Below are 22,797 nucleotides of genomic sequence, written 5' to 3'. Positions count from 1 at the left end.
ATGTTGGGGGGGGGGTGACAGGAAACAGAAAGAAGGAAAGATGAGTGCATTCTTATTTCCTTTCTATTTTCCGCTTATTCAATATTCCCAGCTGTGTCTAACAAATTCACTTTATCCACTCTGGAACTTTTCTTGCACACACATCCAAGAAGGCGTCTCAACAATCTCTTAGGGATGCTGAATAAAGAAAGTTGACAATGAAGGAAATAAGAGGAACCAGAAATAAATTCACACAGCTTATTGTTATTTGATGGTGACTAGGTACTCAAAACATCCAATGGCAATAAGACAGCCTTAACAAACAGTGCTAAAAAAATTGTATATTCATAAAATGAAAGTAGACCCCATGTTTTACTCTCCATAAAAAAAGCAATTCAAAGCCTGGGGAGATGGCTTAGCAATTAAGGCACTTGCTTGCAAAGCTAAAGGACCCAGATTCCATTCCCCAGTATCCAGGTATAGCCAGACGCACAAGATGACACATACATCTGGAGTTCATTTGCAGCAGCCAGAGATCCTGAGCCCCCATTCATTCCCTCTCTCACTCTCTCTATCTGTCTGTCTCTTTCTCTGAAATAAAGAAATTCAAAATATGTCAAAAAGCCAGGCATGGTGGTGCATACCATGAATCCCAGCACTTGAGGATTACTATGAGTTAGAGGTCACTCTGAGACTACAGGTAGGAAAAACAAAAACAATCAAACAAACAAAAAGTATCAAATGCCTTAATGTAAGACCTGAAATACTGAAGCTACTAGAAGAAACATTTCCAGATATCAGCATAAGCAATGATTTTTTGAGTATGACTTCACTAGCACAGGAAAAAAATAGGGAGAATTAGATTGCATCAAATTGTAACCACATGTACAGCTAAGGAAACAATCAACAGAGTGAAGAAAAGCAGCAGCCTACAGAATTAAAGAACATCTTTGGCAGCTACTCATCTGACAATGGAGTAATATTAAGATGAAGAACTCACAAATCAAACACCCTAACAACCTGGAGTTAGTTTGTAGTGACAAGAGGTCCTGGCTCATCTGCATGCATGTACAGTATAGAACGCATGTACAGAACATACTGTTCTCTCTCCATGTAAAAAAATGAGTAAAAATAGTTTTTACAAAAAAATGTAGTCATTCAGTTTGCAAGCAAGTGGATAGAAGTGAAGGACATGATTTTTAACTGAAATAAGTAACACCCAAAGACAAATGTCTTCTCATATGATAAACCCAGACTTAAAACAACAGTGCAGGGGAAGGGGAGATGGCTCATTGCATATAAAGTGCTTGCTGGGCAAGTATGAGGACCTGAGATTGGTTCCCTGAGGCTTGCAAGCTAGCTTGTCTCGCCCAGCTGTTGAGCTCCTGTTTCAGTAGAAGACCCTGTCCCAAAATGTAAGGGAATTTTGAGAAAAGGTAGAAGACAGGAGATAGGTGAAAGAAACTCAGGGGAGGAGCAGGGTATGATCAAAATATATACTATGAAAATGCCATACTTTACAGGATCCCCTTTATAGGATAAAGTGAACCAAGTAGTTATTAAGTAATACTAGTTATAATAATATGGATTGCTAATAATACAAAATGGAAACAATTTTTTTAAGCACATGTCCTTTGAAAGTAATAAATTCCTTATGAAAGATTTAAGAGTAGATGCATAATCAGGGAAAAAAAAATCTAACAAAGACTTGATGAATAGTGTTTCAGAATTTATTAATATATTCCTCAAAGGAGACCTTTTATAATTTCTGTATTTTTGCCAGAGATGGCATTATACCCTATATTGTTTTACATCCTATGACAGGAATGGCAGATCTCAGGAAAAAAATCAAGTTAATATTTTTCCTTTTAAAAAATAAATAAACTGGGCATATATTTGCAAGATAAAAGGCACAACTCTTCTTTTCACTGATCTTTAAGAAACAGCAAAGTAACAATCCCTAAGGCTAAAACCTGGCACAGCCCATTTTCACAGGCCCTGTTTTCCTAAAATATGGAGAAATACAGAATTAGTTTGACATAATATTTTGCAAACTAATAGAAAAAGGAACAAGACTAGTATCTTAAAAATATCACTAATGAACAAGTTCAGATTTTACAGTCTTGACATTATTCTTTAATCTACAGTGTCACTACAATTTGCATAGTCTTTACACATTATTAGGTACTATAAGTAATCTAGAGTTGGTGTAATATACCAAAGGGTGTGAAGAACATAAGCAAATGCTATGGTACTTTATAAGAGGGGTTTGAGCATCCATGGGCTTAAGGAGGAGGGGGAGCGTTGATCTTGGATTTTTCACTTCCAAGACTGTAAATCACAATGTTTTTTCATTACAAAGTAAACAATTTAGGTATTTTATCAAAGTCATAAACTAGATTTTTTTTTTTCCATTTGTTTATTTATATTCGTTTTCGAAGTACAGTCTCACTCTAGTCAAGGATGACCTGTAATACACTATGTAGTCTCAGGGTGGCCTTGAACTCACAGTGATCCACATACCTCTGCCTCCTGAGTGCTGGGATTAAAGGCATGCACCATCATGCTCAGATTTACTTCCCATAAAACATAAAAGCTTAGTTTAGCACATAATCATTAGAAAAGGATCAATGGAGCAGGGTAGAGAAGTATAATGAAATAAATATTCAGCAGAGGTTCAAATAGTACTTACTGCACCAGATGCTGCACCTGAAAAAGTGCAAAATATGCATAATGTTAATTCTTAACAATTTCAGTATTTATTCCTCCCCGCCCTTACTATGAAGATAATAGCATTGTTCCACATACTTCTGTAGTTGCTCTTATATATATTTGCCTTACTAATAAAGACCAGATGTTGGTAAAAGGGAAAAAACCTGTGCTAAGGTTTATAGACTCCTATGATTACAAAGACCAAATAGGTTAAATAAAAAAAAAGACTGAAAAGAGCTAGAAGTCTAAGGAAAGCACATGTTCCACATCTATAGCTACACTTCATTCATTTTACAAATAGCATCTACTATGGTAAAAAGGACTATTAAGCACTGAAATTCATATAGTCCTATTTTCCAACATAAATTCTAAATGATTAATCATTACAAAATTTTTATTATAAATATTATGAGGCCATGACTAACTTCTATTGTCAACTTTTAGATTAAGAATTAAAACAGCCAGGTGTGGTGGTGCACATCTTTAATCAGAGCACTCGGGAGGGAGAGGTGAGAGTATCACCATGAGTTTGAGGCCACCCTGAGACTACATAGTGAATTCCAGGTCAGCCTGGGCTAGAGTGAGACTCTACCTTGAAAAAACAAAACCGAAACAAACAAAAAAAAGAATTAAGACAGACATGCTATGGCAGGTCTGAGAGCATTTCCAGGAAAGATTGATGGAGGGAGGAAGACCATCCATCAGAATGGGCAGCCCTTTCTGTGGTAGACAATATATAAAGACGCTACAAGTCAACGTTGACTAAAGACCAATGGCACTCAAGGAATCCCCTAGGCCTTCAGCACCAGATTGGGGCCGCTAAAGCATCAAGACTCATAGACTTAACAACTACTGGGTACTGTGACTCTCCATCCTGAAGATGGCCATTGTTGGACTGAGCTCAAATATCCTATAAGCAGAAATCTCATAAAAATTCCCTTTAAATACATATACATTTTCACTCTATCAGTTCTGTTCCTACAGGGAACCCTAACTAATCCTGGGGCAAAGTTTTCTGCACAATGACTTTGACCAGAATGATTGATGATTTGCTAAGAATTGATCATATTTGTATGATTATGAGACATTTAAAACACACTAGGGACTGATCATAACAGGCCAAGAGACAGTACTTTTATTCCTTGTTATAACATGGCTGCCCATTTCCAAATGAGGCACACCACACATAGTATACATACCTGCTGCTACATCCATACTATTTACTCCTGGCTGCAAGAGGAAAAATGAAATTACTAATATGCACCTCACTTAAACTACATCTTATACAAGTTACTCCTGAGCCAGTAATTCTTAAGTATCTAAATCAAAGAATAAAGTTTTAATAATCTTACTTCCCGAGCTTGGCATAAATTTTAAGATTAGCAAGTTAGGCTTACTTAAGCACTATAATGTGTTATAAAGTCATCATGTGTACATAAATCCACCAGCATGTTTCTCTCAATTACAAAATCTAGAAAGCTTTAAAAACCAACTCTTCAATTACAGCATCAAAGCTTATATACTTATTGTGTCAAAACCTGTCCTAAATAAAGACAAAACTTTATAACCCTCATTTATCCCACTATATAGTTAACGTCTATAAGTTTCACTATAGAAATAGTATAAGAAATTATAAGCATTTTCCTAGATGCTACAGTAAAGTTTTATAAAATTTACTTATTTATTTGAGACAGAGTATGGGTGCATCAGGGCCTGTTAACCACTGCATAGGAACTCCAGACTCATGTGTCACATTATGCATCTCACTTTATGTGGGTACCAGGGACTCAAACCTGGGCTGGCAGGCATTGTGAACAAACGCCCTTAATGGCTGAACCATCTTTCTCAGCCCCAGGAAATTTTTACGTAACATAATATGCTCAAACATTTTTTTTTAGGTTTCTGTGAGCTTTATTTTGACTTTCCATATTTTATTAAAAGCATACTTTGCATTGATCCATCTTTTCTCTCCTCTCTACCCCATCTCTGCAGGAGGCCATCCTCAGTGGGGTGCTAGTATTCAAATTGGGTCTTGTGATATCTAAATATATTTAATAATTTTTTCCTAGCACCCAATAAATGTCACTTTTGAAAATGTTACTACAGATACAGTTCTGACACAAATATTTTCCAATATGCTGGTCTGTCTGATACAGAATTAATTTAATCACTAAGCATGCTCATATTTTATAATGGCAATATTGAAAAAAGAGTCTATCACTCAACTCTTTAAAACTTTCAGTGTAATTTCCATATTACGTTTTAATACTTATAAAGCACTTGAAAGTTAATGATTTCCTATGTAGTACATGTGCATTACTTTTACCAGGTAAAAGTAATCAAAGCACAGGAAATGAATGCTTTTACAAGCTTACCGGTAAGGCAGGTTGCATGGATGCCTGAGACATATGAGACATCATCATTCCTGGCATTACTGAAGACATCATTCCAGGCATCTAAAATAAAAGTAAAAAAGGTTACCGTGGAAGACAACAACACTGCATGTGACTACCCACAACTTATGAATAAAAATCACTGAAACTATATGCTACTATAATGCTTGTTGAATGAAGTACTTTATACAGGATATATTTCAATACTTATGTTAGAGCTGACATGGTCAAAACTACTTTAAAAAGTAAATTTAAAAATATGGGCTGTTATAGTATTTCTAACCCAAAAATGAGACTATTAATTTTCTTTCATTGTTAGTTGAGCATTTTTCCTCCCTCTTTAACAATAAAACCTAAAACAAGAAAAAAAGTCTTAACCTTTGACTTGTATCTACATTAAATAAATTTTACAGCAAATCTGGTCCTTCACAATATCTTAAAGGTGCTTAAAATCTAAACACTGGCTGAGCATGGTGGCGCACACCTTTAATCCCAGCACTAGGAAGACAGAAGATCACTGTGAGTTTGAGGCTACCCTGAAGCTCTATAGTGAATTACAGGTCAGCCTGGGCTAGAGTGAAAGCCCTACCTTGGAAAAAAACAAAAAACAAACAAACAAACAAAAAAACACATTATTTAAAGGTTTGGTTAGAAGAATGTGATGGGCTACTTGGAATATGTGGTCAAAACATTTAAAACATAGCATTAAAACAAAGCACAGGATTTTAAAACAGAAGCCTCCATAAGCAGAGTAATAGCAAATAAATAACATGATGAGGAAAAAAATGTAACAAAAAAGAGAATTTGGCTATCTCCCCAAACCATATACCCTTCCAAACTAATATATTCTTACAATTTTATGTTTAACAAACAATGGTAAATTAAATCAGGTTAACCAGTCATGAGGAGAGCATCCATAAGCATAGTGGGTAACAAAGAAACAGCCTGCTACTTAAAATGACCTACATATAAATAAAAAAATTAGCATCATATCAAAAATTAGAATTCTAAGTTAATTTCAGACATCACAGTTTAAATATAAGAGAGAAACAATAATTTCTCCAAATAATGAAAGGGATTTCTAAAAGTAAGGTTAAAAAATGTCTACAATGTGAGAACTTTTTGTCATGCAAACAAAATATTGGATAAATCATTCTAACTTCAATTAAAATATTGTCTTCATAACACAAAGATAAAATCCCATTTTAAAGGCAAAGCCACAAACTCCCTACATAGAAACTTTACTAGTCCAGCCCAGTTAGAGAAAATAATATTTAAAATTATTAAAGAGCATATAAAGCTTAGCAAAATTTTGTCTTCATATCTTTAACTTTAAAACACCTAGAAAACTTTCTTTAGAGTAGAATGCACAGTTATGGTTACAGAATGATACTTAATGGCAAAAAAAATTGCTACATCCTTTTTCCCTATTCTCTAAATTCTAGGAAGTAGTAAATACTAGTTGTACTCTGTTTAACCCAACAAATTTATTTCCTCAAATTCTTACATTGTATGAAAGTGAATCTTCTGTAAATAAGTTATTTTTAAAATATTTTGTTTTTATTTATTTATTTGAGAGCCAGAGAGATAGAAACAAAAAGAGAATGGGCACATCAGGGCTTCTAGTGGCTGCAAACCAACTCCAGATGCATCTGGTTTATGTGGGTCCTGGGCAGTAGAACCGTGGTCCTTTGGCTTTGCTGGCAAGCATCTTAATGCTAAGCCATTTCTCCAGCCCATATTATATTTTAAATAAAAACTGATGCTATGAACATAAAATTGAAGAACAAAAGAATCAACATGCAAGATACTGTATTTCATTATGAATTGCTCTTATAATAATCTAACTTTAGAGTTCCCATAGAGAACTGAGCTCACAGAAAGCTATTTCACAAAACCTAAACTTGTAACATTTGTGAATGGTACAATGATTCAAATTCCTATTAATTCCACCACACAAAACATAAAGGCACATTTTTATTCTTGTCTTCGAAGTTGAATTCTTTAAGAAGATTTCTATTTATGCCACTTACTTGGCAGCACCATCAATTCAGGCACAGAAAGTTTCCCAAGGCATCTATTTCTTTTCCTTTCTTTTTTAATTTTTTGTTTATTTTTATTTTTTTTATTTGAGAGCATGAGAGAGAGAGAGAGAGGGAGAGAGAAGGAGGGAGGGAGGGAGGGAGAGAATGAGTGCCTCCAGCCACTGCAAATGAACTCCAGAGGTGAGTGACCCTTTGTGCATTTGGCTAATGTGGGTCCTGGGGAATCAAGCATCAAACAGGCTTCACAGGCAAGCACTTAACTGCTAAGCCATCTCTCCAGCTCTATTTCTTTTCTTTACTTTTTTGTTTAAACATCACAGTATTATATTAATGGAAATGAATGCAGGCTGTAAACCTCTGAAAAATGGATTGTGGTTTTCAAGCTTCAGAACTCATTTGTCTCCTTCTCTCTTTCAAACCAAAACTCAGACAGACAGACACACACACAATAAGAAAAATCCTAGCATGGTGACATACACCTTCAATACCAGCACTCCAGAGGGTAAGGCAGGAGGATCACTGTGAGTTTGAGGCCAGTCTGGGAACTACAGAGTGAGATCCAAGTCAGCCTAGACTACAGAAGAGCCTATCTCATAAATCACACCCCCCTAGTCAAGTTTCTTTGCTGTTACTTATGCAGAGTAAGTTATGTTCTTACTTCTCATGGAGAGTATGGACAGTTGTTTTTTTTTTTTAATTTTTATTTATTTATTTGAGAGCGACAGACACAGAGAGAAAGACAGATAGAGGGAGAGAGAGAGAATGGGCGCGCCAGGGCTTCCAGCCTCTGCAAATGAACTCCAGACGCGTGCACCCCCTTGTGCATCTGGCTAACATGGGACCTGGGGAACCGAGCCTCGAACCGGGGTCCTTAGGCTTCACAGGCAAGTGCTTAACCGCTAAGCCATCTCTCCAGCCCTGGACAGTTTTAACTAAGAGTAAAATTTCCTATTTTACATGTTTTTTTCTATTTTAGAATGACATGTTGGTTTAAAATAAGATTAAAAAATAAAATGAAAATTCTTAATTGCTATAATAGTATTAAAATAAATTTCACGAACTACAGTCTTAAGTCTACAAAGTGGTTCACATGAGCTTAACAGGAACCATACTACAAAACTGAAACAAATCAAAACATGTACTGGTATTTTTAAATAACTCCCACTTCAATTACTTTAGGAAACATGTTAGGTGCCATAATTAGAATTCTTGGTTGTTGGAATAAGACACAAAGAAAATATGAGACAGGCAAAAAAAGAAGTAACTAAATTCCCTAAAATATTAAAGATCTGAATTTTAAGAACATTTTGGCACCTTCTGAAATCATAATTGATATATCTGATATACAAGTGACCAATTATTTATATACAAACTGCATATGTTCTGTATATATTTTTATTTCCTATTTACTTAATGAGAAAAGTTTTAAAATACTTTATTAAGATGTATTCATGCAAGGCATGATGGCACATGCCTTTAAACTCAGCACTCAGGAGGCCGAGGTAGGACTGCTATGAGTTCAAGGCCAGCCTTAGATTAAATAGTAAATTCCAGGTCAGCTTGTGCTAGAGTGAGACACTACCCTAAAAAAACAAAATAAATAAATAATAGTAACATCCTACCTGTTCAGTCACTCTTAGCATTCTATAGATATACATGAGCATGTTTTGCAGTGCACTTCAAAAATAACCAAGAAGTGGGCTGGAGAGATGTCTTAATGGTTAAGGCACTTGCCTGCAAAGCCAAAGGAACCAGGTTCAATTCCTCAGGACCCACATAAGGCAGATGGACAAGGTGACACATGCATCTGGAGTCCCTGGTGTACCCCTTCTCTCTCTGCCTGCCCCTATCAAATAAATAAATAATAATATATCTATACACACATACATATAAACTTTTTTAAAAAATAGCAAGGACTTTAACAAATAGTGTCAAAGATATAGCAATAAGTTGTACACAACAAAAATATTATATGAAAAAACCAAGAAGTTCATGAAAGAACATGCCCAATTTTTTCTTCATAATTTCTTAATTTTTTGTTGTTGTTAAGAGTTGTTGTTTTAAGCCTTACAAAAAATCATCTGAAGAAACTTCTACTAAATCTGGATGACTTTTTAAACCTTTGTTGCTATAAACTTATAGTTGCAAACTGAAAATGTGTAATTCTACTCTAGTTTCTTTACTAGATTCTTTTTAATGTGCTAAAGTAAAATTCTACAAGTTTATGTATACGTATAACAGGATAACTAGTATAATATTTCTAGTTTATTTTTAAATATTTTAATTTATTACTTGCAAGTAAAAGGAGAGAGAAGAGATAGAAGAGAGAGAAAATGTGAATGTATACCAGGGCCTCTAGCTGCTGCAAACCAACTCCAGATGCATGTACCACATTGTGAATCTGACTTTACAGGGGTACTGGAGAATGGAAACAGGGCTGTTAGGCTTTACAGGCAAGCTCCTTAACAGCTAAGTCATCTCTTATCTATTTCTATATGTCTATTTATTTCAGCCATAAGATAACTAAGGGTCTGTGTTTCATTTCTCAATAGCCACAACACTGCTAAGTCCTCTGAGACCTCTGACCTGATTAACTTCAATAATCCTTTTACTATTCTCATTTAAGTTACCACAATTTCTCCTCCTTTCTCCTCCACATCTGTAATAATCACCCGTATTGAAGTGAGGTGGTTCAAAAGTAGGTAAATAACCCTGTTGGTCTGTCCTTACAGTGAGCACACAGAGCATAATATTATTTAAAATCAAGTATCTGAGCCAGATAAGTGGTTCATGCCTATAACCTCAGCACCTGGGAGAGTGAGGCAGGAGAATTACAGCAAGACTAAAACCAGCCTGGCCTACACAGTAAGTTTCAGGCCAGTCTAGAGATACAGAGGTGCTACACAAAAATAACAACAACCCCCCCGCCAAACTGTGGTAGTTCGAATATAGTGTCCTCCAAAGCCTTGTGTTTTTCATTAAACTTCATACTTAATCCCCATTTGGTGAGCCTTGCTGGAGGTTGTGTCATTGATGGAGCACCTTGAGCCCAAGTAGGAAAATCATTACCTTGACTCCTGTTCACCTAGAGAAATATAAAGTACCATGCAGCACATACACCTTTAACCAAGTACTTGAACAACAAAGTCAGAAGGATTGCTGTGAATTTCAGACCAGTCTGGGGACTGCCTGGTGAGCTGAAATCAATCTGGACTACAAAGTGACTCTGAGGCCAGCAAGACCTCACCTCAAAAAGTGAAAAATATGTAAGCAGGGCATGGTGGCACACACTTTTAATCCCAGCACTCGGGAGGCAGAGGTAGGAGGATTGCCATGAGTTCGAGGCCACCCTGAGACTCCATAGTGAGTTCCAGGTCAGCCTGGGCTAAGAGTGAGACCCTACCTTGGAAAACCAAAACAAACAAAAAAATAGAATAGAGCAATATAAATAAGACTTTTTGATAAATATCCTAGATAAAAGGTCAACAATATCTTCACGTATTATACTGGTGCAGAAAAGAACATACTTGCCAGTACTTAAAAATTCTTTACTATACTAAACATTCTCAATTCCACCTGTTATTTGTGGTTTCACAACTCTTTCCTATGTTCAACTCCTGGGTCTGGAAGAATTGGGTGAAAAATTCCAAATATATGTTAAATTGTGTGCTATTCCTAGTGTGATCAAATCTTGAATCCACTACTTAAGATGAGTTGTCAGTCATCCTCTTTTAGCATCTACATGCTATATATGCACAGGACCCCACTCATAGCTGTCTTGGATATCAGATCAACTGTAGATACGGCAGTGCTTGTATTCATGTGTTCAAGTAACCCTTATCTTACTTAACAGCTGTAAACAAGTGCAATGATGATGTGAAGGAAGTGAGAGCAGAACACTTGGAAGAAGCAACACAAACATAGCAGGGTACTTCAGCAAAAACAGATCATATATGTAAGGCTGCAGGAATCCACTGGGAATCTAGGAATACATACACCTCAGGTGAAAGGGCATTAATATAGCTACCCTTTGAGGAGCTGAGGAAATTAAGTCAATCATTTATATGCTCTTATGATGTTTTATAAAGAAGTAGCCTAGCACAACTGTTAAGTGTCTAAAAGACTGTCAGAATTCTATTATCGCCTACCCAACTAACAGCTTTGTGATCTTGGGCTGATTTGATCTTGATCTCTGGACCTCCACTTCCTATCAGTTGCAAAATATTACCCAGTAAGATTTACTGTAGTGAACAAAAAGAAATAATGAATGCAAGGCACTTAAAATAGTGCTCAAATATATGAGAGCTATTAGAGCTGTTCCTCAATATGCATGTTCTAGGACCCCTCTGCATCAGTAGACACTAAAATCTCCAAATGCTCATGTCTCTAATATAAAGTGCCATAGTATTTGTCTTCAATCTATGTGTAAATTTTAAATCACATCAAGATGTCTTGTATCATTACATAACACAATATAAATGCTATGGAAATCTCTATCATATTATTTAGAGATTTATAAAAATATATAAACATAATCAGTACAATTTTAATTCTTTTTCTAAATGTTTTTGCTAATTGTTGGTTGGCTCTGCAGGTGTAGCCAATGAGAACATTGAAGGCCAAATGTGTTTTATTATCACTATTCTCTACCTTATATGATTAAAGGATGTTCTACATACATGTGGTGCATGCATCTGGAGTTGGTTTGCAGCAGCTAGAGGCCCTGGTATACATTCTCTTACCCATTCATACCTATCAGGCATCTTGTTATCTAAAGGCATCTATGAAATACCATAATATAATCACCTTCAACCGAAATACATGTAATAAGTATCACAATTATTACTGGCTCTGCAATGTCAATGTATAACTTTATAGGAATCACTTTTAGCAACTGCAACCTGCAATCACTTTTCAAATGCAAGATCAAATTCAGTAGCGTTCTTGAATGTATTTATCTGAATATGAAGGCAAAATTATGATTTTAACAGATTTTGTAACAAAAACGTAGAAATGAAACTGAACTAAAAATGAGTCCCACTGTATTTTTACAAAGAAAGAACTGGGGAGAGGACTCAGTGGGTCATAGTATTTTCTGTGAGCACATAAGGATCTGAGTTTAATCCCAGCACCACATAAAAAGCTGGGTATGACCATGAATGCTGGTAACTACAGGGCTGAGGGGATTAGACCTAAAAGGATCACTGAGGTCTCCTGGTCAACCATTCTAAGAGGAAAAAAGGGGAGCTTCAGTTTCATTAAGAATCCTGGTTTCAACAAATAATGACAGAGGAGGATAGGCATCTGTACACACACGTACATATACCTCTACCCCTGCTCCAAAGTTCTAAACATAACTAGGGATATACAGAAAACTGATGTTTCAAGTCATACAGAATTAAAGACTTTCAAATTTACACCAAAAATTCATCTAAGCCTTCTTTGGAAACAAGACCATAATTAACCTCTGGTCCCTAGTCCTTCATGCTAGATGCAATATTCCATGCAACTAAATCTTTACACTTTATACATAACTTTACAGACTGTCATCTACTAAATTAAATGCAGTCATGTATTTAAAAAATGGGGACACCCGGATAAATGCATCATATGATTTTGTCATTGGGCAAACATGAGTACATGTACATAAGCCAAGATGGTGACAGTCACTGGATGTGACCATTTGATCAAGAGCCTTGGTAAGCACAAGATGCATTAAGGCTGCTGTACATGTAAGATGACATGCTGTTTAACAGTAATCCTGTTTGTTTTTTTTTAAAGATTGTCCTTTTTTTCCTTTAAAGTAATTTTTATTATTTATTTATTTGAGAGCAAGAAAGAGGTAATGAGAGAGAGAGAGAGAGGGGGGGGGGGGAGAATGAGAATGAATATGGATGTGCCAGGGCCTCCAGCCATTGCAAACAAAGTCCAGATGTTTGTATCCTCTTGTGTATCTCGCTTATGTGGGTCCTGGAGAATCGAACTGGGTTCCTTTGGCTTTGCAGGCAAATGCTTTAACTGCTAAGCCATCTCTCCAGCCCAGTAAACTTGTTTTTTAAGTAAGAGTACATGGTAAACTAAAAACCAACGTATCATGGTGAACACATGAATTAGTTAACACAGTCCATCAGTATCATGATCAAATATTATGTACTATACATAACTTTTGAGTTACTCTTTTATATAGCTAGAAGTACAGTATTTGTTTATATTAACATCACCATAAACAGAGTAATGCTATTTTGTTATGACTACAGAACAGCTAGCATATCAATAAGCCATGACTTTTTTCAGTGCTATATTCTTAAGAGACTACTGCTATATATATGGTCTGTGGTTGAACAAAACATCTTTATAGGTACATTACTGGAAAATCTGGCTCATACATACCTAGACAAGATGGTACAGCCCACTGAGCTAGACCACAAGCTTGTACATCATGTCAGTACATACTGAATGATGCAGGAAACTATAACACGAAGTGTTTGTGTCTCTAAACATAGAAAAGGTACAGTAAAAATATCTAGTTATGGAATTTTTCAGCTCCATAATCACCTTTTTGCACTGACAATGGACTGAAACATTATGATGTAGCACCGGACTGTTTAAGATCATAAATATATCAGAGCCTGGAAATGATTGAAAAGTCTCATTTCAAAGAGGCAACAACTTCTCAATACCACATGGCCAAACCTACCAGTCCAACCTGTGTTTTCAAACAAGAACCTAAAGCTCTGAAGACCAGGTCTTAATAAGTATCATACTACCTGTATCAAGAATTTATTTTAAGATAAATGGTAGAAATTTTTTTAAAAAGAAAAAAAAAATCAAAGTTTTGAAACAGCAAGCTGTATTTCAACTCAAGATAGCCCTCAATTACTGGCATGATCTCTTGTCCCTTAACAGTCAGTATAACAGCATCATTCCCACCTGGAAAAGATTCAGATTTCCACTTTGAGTCAACCAAGAAGTAACACAAGTCCTTTTAAGCCCACCAATTCAAAATACATTATTGGCTGCTAAATACAATCAGCTACTGTTTAAAATAAGTAAGTGATAACTGATGGTAACTTGACTATAGAAGGAAGCAAATATAAATGATTCATGTCCATGTTTTCAAATGTACAGAAATAGCCTAGCAGCTCTACCAGCAGTGAGATGACAGAAACACTATAACAGGCATCTCAAAAATGCCTTAAGTTTCAAAGAGAAGGATACAAATGACTCATCTTTACATTACAACCTAAATGTTTATCGATTTAAAAGAAATATGAAGCAGAAGGCAAATGAAAGGGTAAAGACAACTTCTACAGGGAAGCAATCAACTCATTATTACTTGTAAACCTTTAACACTCTGGCCTATTTCTCTAGGTTAGCTATGGAATATGTATTTGTATGTACCAAGTTTCACTGCTTAAGGAGAATATTACTTATGATTCAAAGTAATGGGCATCAACATTTCGAAGAGATCAAATTAAAAAACAAGTGAGCCTGTTGACATTTGTTCCCTCTTGCTTTGAATCAACTTTTAATGAATATATTTGCTACACTATACAAGACCCCTCATTTATGTGTTAATACTAACTCATTTCAGCATTGCCTTTTCTCCTAAAGAGCAAACTGAATGGATAAATGGTCCTAATTCAGCATATTTTTAAAAAAATGTTAATTCCATGCAATGTGTTAAAGAAAGCAAAATAAGAGAAAGTGGAGGGGGAGGGACACTGCTGGGGAAAAGAGATATGAAGAGAGTGTCAGATAAAATATAAATACTGAGTAAAACTTTTAAAAGGCTTCTGTAAGACTTCCCAGTATCTGGGTAAATACTGCCTTTTGGGTCTCTTAAGAGGGAGGGGTACTGTCTATTCTTCTAAACTGAGAGTCTCCAATCGCTGCAAATACTAGTTGTGCTAGTAAAACCTTTTAAAATGTGATCAGTCTAAGTTACACACATTAGATCTGGGCTAATGTACTTTAAAAAATATGTTTCTTGTTGTCACTTGTTAATATCCAATTCAGTGGCACAGATTCAATTCTGTAGCCACCCAAAGGTAAGGTTAATTAAAAAACCAAACAATACATGTTTCTCATCAGATAAATTTAATATGTTATTACACTGGTTATCTCCTAACGGCCTGCATTCCAGATAATCTACTTTATGAAAAACTACGAGATAAAGCCACAAATACAACTTGCCTATTACTAGTGTTTTAGATTTGTTGACCAAAAATGTTACTAATTAATTTCAGCCTACCTACCTTTTTTTGGCAAATGAAAAGACAGTGGTAAAGAGGCAGATACTAAAAACACTAAGTGGCAACAATAAGTGACCTCTAGACACACCCACATATACACAGGCAAGTTATCAATGACTAACCTTGCAGCTCATAGTGTAAAAACGTATCTATTTGGTTCATTCATTTAATAACTATTTTACTAAGTACTAGTGATGTGCCAAGAACTATGCTCAGCACCTATAAACTTCTTACAAAGTACAGAACCTGGCTCCTGTTCCTTAGGTTATAAGCTGTTACTTACAAGAAAACAGCAAATAAGAAACCATTTTTAAAAAAAGGGACAATGTCAGTAAGTGCCAAAATAAGTGAAACTGAGAGTTCCAAGCAGGTTACACAGGTTTTTAACCTTGACCTTGTAGATAAGAAGACAAAATCCTAAGCTTTAAGTCATGAATTCATTTAACCAGTAGAGTACCACAAAGACCACTCTGGGTTCAGATTAGGTGATGTGAAAACATGCATCTTTGAATACTGCACTGACAATCTATAGGCAATCTTTCAAAGTGAAACTGCGGAATTTAAATACTATGTCACAGGTACATAAAAACATTGAGATTCTTGAGCAGAGATAACATGATTTTTAATACTGATTGATTGGAGAGGATAAAGCAACAAGCTTGAAGCAAGGAAATGAGCTCAAAATTTGTCAGACATTCTAGGCATGCAGAGGCGGCAGCTTGAACTGTTAGAGTCTATGAGAGCCTGACTTACTCAATATTAAAATAATAAAAATCATTTGTAAAAAGCAATTAGTTATGTATCAGTTTATTGATCAATCACCACCTAAAATAACTGAATGATAAGTCAAAAAGGCATTACTTAGGAAATTTTATTTCCACATCAAAACACACAACTCTCACATCTATTATCAATTTGTCTGAATTTGTGGGCTATTACAAAAACCTGAACAGAAAAAAAAAAATGTGAACGGGCCAAACATGAGGATGCACACCTTTAATCCTAGCACTGGAGAGGCCCAGGTTGGAGATTCACTGTGAGTTCAAGGCCACCCTGAGACTACATAAGTGAATTCCAGATCAGCCTAGGCTAGTGAGACCTCCAAAAACAAGGTAACAAAACAAAACAAAACAAAAAAAATCTGAACAGGATCTTAAGGCTCTTAAATTTGTCTCATTGAAGAAAGAATTTTAAGATTCAAAAGGGAAAGAGCCGGATAGTATGACTATGTTGGACAAAAGCAGGATCATGTAATACAGAAGACAAATTCAATGTTTTAGTCCACTTTCTACACAAAAAAGGATTTTTGTTTTCTTTTTTGGATTTAGGGTCTCACTCTGGTCCAGGCTGACCTGGAATTCACTATGTAGTCTTAGGGTGGCCTCAAACTCTTGGTGATCCTATCTCTGCGGCCCAAGTGCTGGGATTAAAGTCGTGCGCCACCATGTCCAGCTTTAAGAGCAAAATATGTACTATGTATACACAGCTTCATGCATGACTGTTGTGTGTGTGTTTGTTTTTTCAAGGTAGGGTCTCACTTTAGATGAGGCTGACCTGGAATTCACTAGTCTCAGGGTGGCCTAAAACTCATGGTGATCCTCCTACCTCTGCCTCCTGAGTGCTGGGATTAAATGTGTATGCCACCACACCCGACCATTGTTTGTTTTTATTTTTAAGGCAGGGTCTCACTCTAGTACATGCTGACTTTGAACACTGAAGCCTCAAACTCATGTTGATCCACCTCTCTCTCTCTTTCTCTCTCTCTCTTGAGTACAGGGATTAATAGCGTGCACCACACGTGGTTATCAGGCTAGAACTCCCTTTTGCTATGTCTACTAGAAAATTTTGAGTATAGCTCCTAGGCAGGAAAAAAAAAAGAGTTCATTTTCATAATATAATTTTAAGTAATCCCCACCATTATTTTTATATCAAAGCTTATATAGTTTGTACAGTACCTTACAGCTGTTAACATCCTGAAATTGTATAAATTCCTTCCTCATAAAGTTAGGTACACTAGCAAGGAATTTCATCTACGAGATAGATAACCAACATAAACTTAAGACCATAATAATTTAGCAAATGAAGACTGCCACCAATTTTGGTCCTCAGTAGGTACCAGCAAGATATCCTAATTACAAGTGGTTGATACAGTCATCCTTTGACATCTAAGAGGGACTGGTTCCAGTACAGTGGTGCATAGCAAAATCCAGATAGCAGTCAGTCCTTTATAAGTATAATAAAATGGCACAGTACTTGCATATGACCTATATATATTCTTTTGTATACTGTAAACTATCTCTAGATTTACTTACATTACTTAATATGATATACATGCTGTGTGTATACATATGTATAAAAACATACATATACACAAAGATACATATATACACACCTCTGATACAGTTGTTGCATTATGACTAGGGAATGACAATGAAAAATGTCTTAAAGGGAACAAGTTGGAAAAAGGAAGGGGATCAGTGGGAGGGGGACAAGAAATACTAGGGAGGTGAATGCCATCAAAATAATTATAAAAGTGTCATAATAAAACCCAGTATGTATAATTAACATGTGCTACTAAACAAACAAGTGTGTACAAATTTATATTTCAAGTACTTTTAGTTGAGTTAGTTAAATCCACGTATGTAGTACCTGGCACTGAGGAAGGGCCAAACAGGTTATATAACTTTCAGTCCCCAAATCTGAAGAATTTTTTAATTAACATTTTAAAACTGGATAACAGAACCCTACAGTCATTGCATTGATAGAGACACCTTGCTTCTTAATTATCTTCTCATTAACTAATAGTTACTACTCAATAATTAAGAGCATATGCAGACAGAAGGAATGATACAAATTATTACTAAGAGAATGCTTACAGAGCCTCAGGTAAAATTCCCAGGTAAGTTGAGGATCCACATTATCCATGGTTATTTTTTTTCTTTTTTCTTTTTTTTTTTTTGAGGTAGGGTTTCACTCTAGCCCAGGCTGACCTGGAATTCACTACATAGTCTCAGGGTAGCCTTGAAACTCGAGGCAATCCTCCTACCTCTGCCTCCCGAGTGCTGGGATTAAAGGCGTGCGCCGCCACGCCCGGCTTTACCCATGTTCTTTTAATCTCATTATAAAGCTGAACTAAGGATGAGCTAGCTTTACCAAGATTTAAGACCCATATTTTTTAAATAGTAAGAGGTGGAGGGCAAAAGACAATGAGCTAATTTTGAAAAAACAATGGCAACTCTCTAGAGACCCTTAGCACTGACCTAAAATATTCATTATCCTCTCATGAGTCAACCCAGGGAGAACTAATTCTAAACATCTAAATAATCAGGTATACTTTAAGTGCATAGAATATATTGGTCTAGAAAGAGCAGAGGAAAGTCTTAAGGCAAACTTCAGAGTATTTTATTAGATGTATAAAAGTAGCAGGTAAGCTTATTTATTTAAGAAAGTGGTCAATGACATAGCTAGAGAGAAAGGGCCATCAAACAAACTATAACCAGCTTCTGCCAATGAAGTACATGAAAGTACTTTTCAAGAACAAAATCTGCATTTTTACAAGAAACGATTAGCTGGAGTGTCTTGGCTTTGGTAGTGCAAAAGCACCACTACAGCAAGGGTATGCAGGTCAATCCCTTGCAAAACTTACCTTGATTGGCCCCATGGAAACAGAAGGCCCCAGAAAAGAGAGAAGCATCTGGCAGTAGCAAATTGTTTTATTTTATCTTTCTGTGGAAAGAAACTAATTTTAAATAAGAACCAGAGCATTGAAAGAATAAATGTTTTAAGCTCATTATCTAGTTACAGCAGATCTACCAAGACAATAAGAAGAGCTTCTTGCTGCTTAGAGATGGAAAGAAACAGAAGAGGAATCAGAGTTGTCTTTGTATCTTCCAGGGAGTTTTAAAACTTTGTCATTCCAGACTAATAGAGTAAGAGTTTTACATAAGGAACTCCTGCAGGCAGTATCTTTTCAGTCTTGTGACTTTGAACAAAGATATTTTTTACTAAATAAAAGGCTATATTTCACATAAAAAAGAGGAAAACCACTTGACATTGAGCCATTCTTCTCTTAAGAATAAGGGGTCATAACAAGCTCCGTTTCCACTGTAATGTCACCAATAGCTTTAGTCATCAAAATGATTAAATAATTATCAGAATAAACAGTACTCACTAGCTAAAGAAAATATGTAATTAATTGGTTTTTAAAATATTTTGCCAACCTTAATTTTCAATCATTTATCCAAGATACTCGAAGAGATATAACCAAGCCACCTAAAGATGTATGTTTTACAGAACCTAGCAAAGGGCACACAAGTACTCATGTTAAGTGAGCCCATGGATTTTCTTGGATGCGTCTCTAAAAACTCAGTTCTACTGGGCTGGAGGGATGGCTTAGAGGTTAAGGCGATTGTCTGCAAAGCGAAAGGACTGAGGTTTGATTCCCCAGCACCCACTTTAGCCAAATGCACAAGAGGGAGCATGAGTCTGGAGTTCGTTTGCAGTGAATGGAGGCCCTGGTGTAGCCCTCCCCACTCCTTTCTCTGTCAAATACATAAAATATATTTTTTAAACTCAGTTCTACCAATCACTGAGTCAGCATTAAATCTTTTCATTCAAATCACTTGCACATAATAATATCCACTTACAACTTAAGCTAGAGATAGAAGGGGCAGCTCATAAGCAGGTGTTCAGAAGCAGTAAGCATTTTTAAAAATTGCATAAATAGGGAATTTACCTATTTGGCAAGTCCTATGGAGAATCAGTTATAAATCACAAAATCCCCTGAAGCTCCCCCATGGAGGAAGATATTTCAGAAACAAAATCATTGCAAAAGAAAAGCCTGAAAATTTACTATTTTTCTTATGTTACTTATGCAGTTACATGGACCACCAAAATAAGTTGATATACCTGATATTTACTCTTCGAATATTAACTATAATAGACGCGCGTGAAAAAGATATTACATTAAAAAGCCTGGATGTACACTCTCACTTTGAAGTTCAGAAAAATGGAATTCACTATGTACTTTCAGGCTAGGCTTGAGCTCACAGTGATCGTCCTATCTAGCTTTCTTGAATGCTGGGATTAAAGGCATGTGCTACCATACCTGGCCAGTAAAAATTTATATATAAATTTTTCATTACATTCAAAATTTGGCAGCAGTCATGATTTAGCATTTGTCTTACTTGAAAACATTATGTGCATGTAAACTGATCCTTAAACAGCTACAAATACAGTATTGACATAGGTTTTTAAATCTTGATACAATAAAGCCTGAGTCAAAAATGAATACAAAACAAAAAACATAACATTCTTACTTGTCCCATTGGTGGTCCTCCCATAGGAGGCATCATTTGTGGCATCATTCCATGAGGTACAGGAGGCATATTTGCTCTCTGACCCATAGGGTGCATTCCCATTGGTGAATAATGCATGCCAGGGTGCCCCATCTGTAAAACAGTGAAAATTTAAAAATTAGCAAGACACATTAAATGCTTCTCAAAAGTCTCACTTAAAAAAAAAAAAAAAAAAAAAACAAGTATCAATTAACCGGGTGTGGTGGCACATGCCTTTAATCCCAGCACTTGGGAGGCAGGGGTAGGAGGATTGCTGTGAGTTTGAGGCCACCCTGGGACTTCACAGTAAATTCCAGGTCAGCCTGGGCGACAGTGAAACCCTACCTTGTAAAAAGCAAAACCAAAAAAAAAACCAAAATCAATTATCTGTGAGACACAATAGTAGGCGCTAATCCTACTACATTATTAGAATAGTGTATACCTTCTTGTTTTAAACAAAATGTCCTACACCAATATTTCTTATGAGCCTTTAAGTTCCACAGCAAAAAAAAAAAAAAAAGTTAAAATCATTACTGGACAGGTAATTTGGATACGTGGATTATAACAACCCCCCACACCTGAAGAAATCATTTGCTAAGTGATTAAATTTGGGGGTTATATACTGAATGTTAACTTGCAAGCTATTATTGTTTCCAGAGTTTTCTCCATTTTATATAGAAAATCATTTCGTACTGCACAAAGCTACTGACTTTAAATCTTATAATACTCAATTGCTCAAGTTAATTTGTACAAGGTTTGGTGTACAGTTACCCAGGGGCACTGTACTTCTGCGATTAGTTCCTAACACTTTCATTAGACAGGTAAAACTGCAAAGAATGCCATTGTGTCATGGACACTAAATGCAAACAACAAATTCATTCATAAAGATCAACTTTTTAAAGGAGAAATACTATCTTTGCATATGGGCCCATTGTTCCAGATGTGAAACCAATTATACCCTGCCTCTCCCCGACACTTGTCCCCCCAGCTACTACAGAAAACATGCTACAACCGTCCCCATCACTGCCCATAGAGAAATAAAAGTGCAGCAGACCCCTTCTAAATCTCCACAATCTCTACAATAACAGGCGTACAGCCCCAAGATGCACAGCCCGCCCAAGGCCCAGCACTTTCACAACGCATCTGTCTAGGCCAAGACTAGTGGAACTTGCAAGGTCCCACATCCTTCCCTTTGTGCATCCCCGCCCTTCCTTTCTCCCCCCTGGGGACGCATCCCACCATCTGGAGCGCTTCCTTGCGCACTCTACTCTTCCCCTCCGTTTTGGAGGAAGCTTCCTGTTCCTGCCTCGGTTTTTTCATTGTGCCGCTTTCCCCGGCCCCACCGATCCCTTACCGAGGGCCGTCTCCTCAGGAAGCCGTCAGCAGAGACCCAAGAGTTGGAGCACAAGCTCGAGCCGGACAATCTCCGCTCCCCGTCCCCGGCACCCCGCGAAGGAGGATGGCTTTCCATTTCACTCACCATGAGGCCTCCACGCTCAGCTCCCGTTCCCGGCCTCATCGTCGGGCTCAGACTGCTCCGCCGGCGGCCACTGCCGCTACACATACCAACAAGAAGCGATCTGAGTGGCTGGCGCCCGCTGGGGCCAAAGGGTAAAGGCTGCCCTGAGCTACGGGGCGGGATCAACGGGGCCAATAAGCTGACAGGCTTCCCAGATGTCCAATCAGAGTGCGCGGCCGACACGCAGCTCCGCGGCGATTGGCCCGAAGCCTCAGCCTCACTCGGCGTCGCCTGCATGGAGAGGGGGCGGGGGACGGGGGACGGAGGAAGTTTCTGCGTCGAGTCGTCTGCCGGGAAAACTCCACCAACTTCCCCCGGGAAAGGGAAGACAAGCGGTCCGCGGCTTCCCGGGCTTAGACCGCCTCACCCCCGCAGGGGTGTGGGACACGGGTGGCTCGTCACATACACTGCACCATCCCCCCCCCCCAGCCCGGCCGCACCAACCTGAGGCCGTCCGGGGTGGGGTGCGGTGGGGTGGGGGCGGGGTGAGCAGCTCTCAGCGGTCGCGGCGGCCGGGCGCGAGTACGCGCGCGCCGTGCTCGCGGCGAGGGGAGGGGG

At 37.3% G+C, this 22,797-nt stretch overlaps 1 protein-coding gene and 1 non-coding gene across 9 annotated transcripts in view; both read right to left on the bottom strand.

Moving 5' to 3' along the window:
• Window positions 1-22,491, bottom strand: part of Prpf40a (pre-mRNA processing factor 40 homolog A) — a 59,867-nt gene extending 37,376 nt beyond the window's left edge. For 4 of the 8 annotated variants that reach the window (XM_045146747.1, XM_004651844.3, XM_045146749.1 and 1 more), the window contains exons 1-5: window positions 22,075-22,491; window positions 20,703-20,834; window positions 5,067-5,147; window positions 3,891-3,921; window positions 2,672-2,688 (exon numbers count right to left, since the gene is read on the bottom strand). In XM_045146747.1, the coding sequence (XP_045002682.1) occupies window positions 2,672-2,688; window positions 3,891-3,921; window positions 5,067-5,147; window positions 20,703-20,834; window positions 22,075-22,476 (663 nt within the window). In that variant the 5' untranslated portion in view covers window positions 22,477-22,491. The remainder of the gene's footprint in view (window positions 1-2,671; window positions 2,689-3,890; window positions 3,922-5,066; window positions 5,148-20,702; window positions 20,835-22,074) is intronic. The other 4 variants (XM_045146751.1, XM_004651845.3, XM_045146752.1 and 1 more) reach the window with 1 other exon arrangement.
• Window positions 9,640-9,943, bottom strand: LOC123460555. The gene has a single exon (XR_006637093.1). It is a non-coding gene; the product is annotated as a small nucleolar RNA U85 (small nucleolar RNA).
• Window positions 22,492-22,797: the final 306 nt, after the last annotated feature.

This window comes from Jaculus jaculus, chromosome 4 (assembly GCF_020740685.1).
Source record: "Jaculus jaculus isolate mJacJac1 chromosome 4, mJacJac1.mat.Y.cur, whole genome shotgun sequence".
Classification (NCBI taxonomy): Eukaryota; Metazoa; Chordata; class Mammalia; order Rodentia; family Dipodidae; genus Jaculus; species Jaculus jaculus.
This window is presented reverse-complemented; position numbering and strand designations above follow the sequence as displayed.